Below are 4,533 nucleotides of genomic sequence, written 5' to 3' on the forward strand. Positions count from 1 at the left end.
GCGACAAGATATAACATGCATGGAAGATGGCCTAATTTACTAGTATAATAAGATTTAAATGACTATGGTAGCCACCAAATGATTACAATAAATTTGAAGAAAATTTTGTTATAATTATGTAGGCTTTCTACAGAAGGGCTAGCACTGTAATATCTTGGCTATAGCTATATTTAAACACCAAAGAAATACACATTTCACATTACAGTTATAGGGATGTGTGCACTACTTAAATAGGGTCCAAATAACATAAACAGAAACCTAATCAACTAACACAAATAGTATTCCTAAACATGAATAAGTTTCAAAATCACATCATAAAAAATTATGCGAACAACACTTTATATTTGTGGTGATGCCCACATTTAAAGTGCAAAAGAGTTCAGGAAATTTAAAGCCCAATCACAAGCTCTAAAAAAACAAAATTAAATTATGCAAGTCATGGATTTCTAAAACATAGAAACCAAGGCATATCTTAGATCTTTTGAGGAGAAGGTTTTCTTGGTGTTGCAAAGGCTCTTGCACCTTAGATCCAAGCTCTGCAACGTTGCAGCAACTTGAATGTGTGTGTATGCACGCGTGTGCGTGTGCGCGCATGCACATGCACTTGTTTACTATGTGTTTGCCCCAAGTGTCCTCTTTTTTGTTCTTTTTTTACTTTTGGGAATGCCTAAATTTGATGTATGGGCATTTAAAATTGATGAGCGGCCAAAGGTGCATTTGAAAGTGCATGTAAAATAGATATTTTTGGAAAGGTGTGTGTTTCGCATTCTATTAGCCATGATTTTACACATTGCTTTAAACACGGTCTAAAATGCACTCAATAATGCACATCTGCCAATCACATCTTTGCTTCCATTCAATTGTAGTGATGGTAAACATATTGATCTCTTTTTATTACTTCGTACTTGATATAAGCAATCAAGCATGTCCATTTCATCATTAGAGCTTGCATTAGAGGTCGCAACTACATCTTGTTGACAAACTGTGTTCTAATGAGCAGATAGAAAGTTTGTTCTTGGACAAAAATGAAGTACCCACACATGATATGACCCAACTTTGCAATTAAAGCTAGTTGAAACTTGGAACTCAGAAAGGGGGGAGAGAGAGAGAGTTTATTAATGCACCTAGCTACGAGAGAGAACATCTTTGTTTAAAAAATTTTGAAAATTGTAGAGGTTTGGAATCATTCTATGGTTGCAACTTGCCATGAAAGGTCTGTGCAAGGTTTGGTAGAGTAGATCCTTCAATTATAATGTAGTATAGATATATAAATATAGACATAGATAGACATAGATATAGAAGTATAGATATACGTAGATATAGATACTTCTATATCGTATAATGTAGTATAATGTCGTGCCGCGTGCGGATGATGTGTGCATGGTGCCAATTTCCTGATCTTGCGCTTTCCAAAGACGAATGGATCGCGGACCGTGGAGATTATGTATGCATAGTGCCCTGAATCGCCCCTGATCTTGAGTTTTCCAAAGACGAGATGGATCGCGGACCGTGGACCGTGCATTCTTCTCCAATTGCCGAGGTGCTTTCTACCAACGTTGGAGGGCGTTCGTCGATTAGCTCGATTTTCAAACATTTGAGAAGACTTTATTGCGCTGTGTGGCGATTAATGGCTTGTTTAATTGGCAAGCCACAGACTCCTTCAAAACGTCGGGCTGCAGTAACAATGTCAAGCTGGGGCGGAGACTTTCTTTTCAACGGCACGTGTAGTTGCCGGAGGATACATGGAATCCGTCTCACATCGGCATATTTCTGCACTGCCAACAGGCCGCATAATATAAGCCCTGTAGTACCCGGCTGGGTGAGAGAATATATACATAGGTGAGGCGCAGATCAGATTCCAAGTTCCAACTAGTTGTACTAGCTGAGGAGGACACAAAATCGATTGACGCCTTCTACTAGATAAGCTGGTTTACGCTTAAGCTGATCAGGCAATTCAATTCAAGCGATTGCTGCAGAAAGAGTACGATTGGGGAGGTGGCAGCTATGGCGGCGTTGATTGATGGCAGTACTTACAGTAACTGGAATTTGAATTATAATATAGTGGGCACCTGCGTGGCGTTGTGCGCTACGATAGCTGCAGTCGTACTAGTGTACGTCAGGAGAATGAACAAGGGCCCGGATGGTGAGGGGAGGAGCAAGAGGCGGCGGCTGCCGTCGCCGCCAGGTTCGCTGCCGATCCTGGGGCACCTCCACCTGCTGGCGCGGGACCCACTGCCCCACCGGGCCCTGTACCAGCTGGCCAAGAAGCACGGGCCGCTCATGTTCATGCGCCTGGGGTCGGCCCCGACGATCGTGGTGTCGTCGCCGGAGCTGGCGAGGGAAGTCCTTAAGACGCACGATTTGACCTTCGCGACGCGGCCATGGACGGCGGCGGGCGAGCACATGTTCTACGGCTGCACGGACGTGCTGTGCTCCCCCTACGGCCCCTACTGGCGGCAGGTCCGGCAGATCTGCGTGCTGGAGATGTTCGGCCCCAAGCGCATGAACGAGTTCCGACCCGTCCGGGCGGAGGAAATGGCGGCCGTGGTGCGCTCCGTCCGGGACCACGCCGCACGCGGCCAGGCCGTGGAGATCCGGCCCATCCTCTTCGACATGCTGTGCAACGTCCTCTTCCGCATGACTGTCGGCATGAACGCCCGCGAGATGGCCTCCGTGGTGCCGGGCGTGGACTTCTCGGAGGTGGTGATGTACAACCTGTCCAAGCTTCTGGGCACCTTCAACATCGGCGACGTCCTGCCGTGGCTGCAGTGGCTGGACCTCCAGGGCTGCGTCCGCCAGATGAAGGCTCTCTCCAGGAAGAGTGACGCCGTCCTCCAGGGCGTCCTCGACCTCCGCCGGGCCGACGATCGTCGCACCGCCGCCCTGCGCGACGTCGACCCCACGTCGACAACTGGGCGCCGAACCGACCTCCTGGATCTCTTGCTCACGCTGCAGAGGACTTCCGACAGCAAGATCACGGACGACAACGTCAAAGCAGTCTTATACGTACGTCCTGAGGCCCTGAAATCTGATTGTTCCACGGGGAGAGGGGAGAGAGAGAGTGGGTGTGTACTGTGTGTGTGCGCGTGCGCGCGAATGGACGAATGCTAATATGCAAGAGTGATGGATTCGATAGGATTGCTCGTGTACTTATTGATATATTGTTAGTAATTACAGGACACTATTAACCTTGCAGCCCGTGATTGGTGCTATAACTACAGGACATGTTCGCTGCCGGAGTCGACACTTCCACCATCACCGTGGAATGGGGCCTGGCGGAGCTGCTGAAGAACCCCAGCGAGCTTCAGAAGCTCAAGGACGAGATCGACTCGGTGGTGGGGAAAGACCGGATGGTGGAGGAGTCGGACATAGCGAACCTGCCGTTCCTGCAGGCGGTGGCCAAGGAGGCGATGCGGCTGCACCCAGGGGGCCCTCTCATGTTCCCGCACCTGTCCACGCAAGCTTGCGAGATAGGCGGCTACCACATCCCTGCCAACACTCGCCTCATCGTCAACGTGTGGGCCATCGCCAGGGACGAGGCCTCCTGGGACAAACCCTTGGACTTCCGCCCCGACCGCTTCATGGGCAGCAATCTCGACGTCAAAGGCCACCACTTCCAGCTCCTACCCTTCGGATCCGGCCGCCGTGGCTGCCCCGGCATGCCCTTGGCCATCACTGTTGTCCAGACGCTTCTCGCCACTCTCGTCCACGCCTTCGACTGGTCCCTCCAAGACCCTTGTAGCCAATTAGATATGTCCGAGCTCTTTGGTGTCACCATTTGCATGGCGTCTCCCCTCATTGCAGTGGCGAAACCTAGACTCGCAGACCACCTCTATGGCCTCAAGTAAAACAAACAATATGCTACGCTCGACCCATATAAGAAATTACCTGGCCCTTATAATTACATCTGATCGCGATGATCAGTCATAAGCATATTATAAGGAGACGCCAATATCATGTGAATACTCCCTCCTCCTGAGTGCTTCTTTTAGTCTCATCTCTTAATATCTCAATTCTTCAAACAAATAGATGTGCCCTATTTAGACACATCGCCTAGACTACAGGTGCACATGTTATCCGAAATGAGGTCTCATGTTCAAGAAGAATATATTTTGAGAACAAACGCAATAATATTAACCTTCAAATGCAAGTCTTTTAATCCAGAGGCTTTGGTGGGCATTCAGCTCAACACTAGAGCTCAAATAGGTCGTTTGGAAATCTACCAAACTACAAAGGCTTTCTTGTGATGTCTATTTTGAGATAGTGTTGTTAATAGATTGATGCTAGTACCAAAGGTATGCATTAACCATCATAAAGCACATTCTACAAATTGTATGCTTAAATTGGACTATGAATCATGCAACAAACAAACCTTGGACAAAAGAGGAAGAGTGGGAAATATAATCAAGACATTAGCCTAATAGAACATCATGCATGAGTCATTGATTGTCTTCATCCATCTTTTCATCATCATACATCATTGTACAATTATAAGGGCAAGCACCTAACCAACACAAATGCTTTGTAGGCATG

The 4,533-nt window shown here is 47.8% G+C and overlaps 1 protein-coding gene across 1 annotated transcript; it reads left to right on the plus strand.

The window, feature by feature from the left end:
* Positions 1 to 1,650: 1,650 nt before the first annotated feature.
* Positions 1,651 to 4,159, plus strand: LOC148017369 (flavonoid 3'-monooxygenase CYP75B137-like). The gene is made up of 2 exons (XM_087663355.1): positions 1,651 to 3,006; positions 3,222 to 4,159. Exons 1-2 carry the CDS (start codon positions 2,005 to 2,007, stop codon positions 3,846 to 3,848), a joined length of 1,629 nt encoding a protein of 542 aa, XP_087519481.1. The 5' UTR covers positions 1,651 to 2,004; the 3' UTR covers positions 3,849 to 4,159.
* Positions 4,160 to 4,533: the final 374 nt, after the last annotated feature.

Source organism: Lygodium microphyllum, chromosome 22 (genome assembly GCF_053477565.2).
Source record: "Lygodium microphyllum isolate KBCC chromosome 22, Lygodium_microphyllum_v1.1.10, whole genome shotgun sequence".
Classification (NCBI taxonomy): Eukaryota; Viridiplantae; Streptophyta; class Polypodiopsida; order Schizaeales; family Lygodiaceae; genus Lygodium; species Lygodium microphyllum.

Coding starts and splice junctions, on each gene's coding strand:
- LOC148017369 (XM_087663355.1), top strand. CDS start 2,005: ATGGCGGCGTTGATTGATGGCAGTACTTACAGTAACTGGAATTTGAAT. Junction 3,007..3,221: donor ACGTCAAAGCAGTCTTATAC/GTACGTCCTGAG, acceptor CTATAACTACAG/GACATGTTCGCTGCCGGAGT.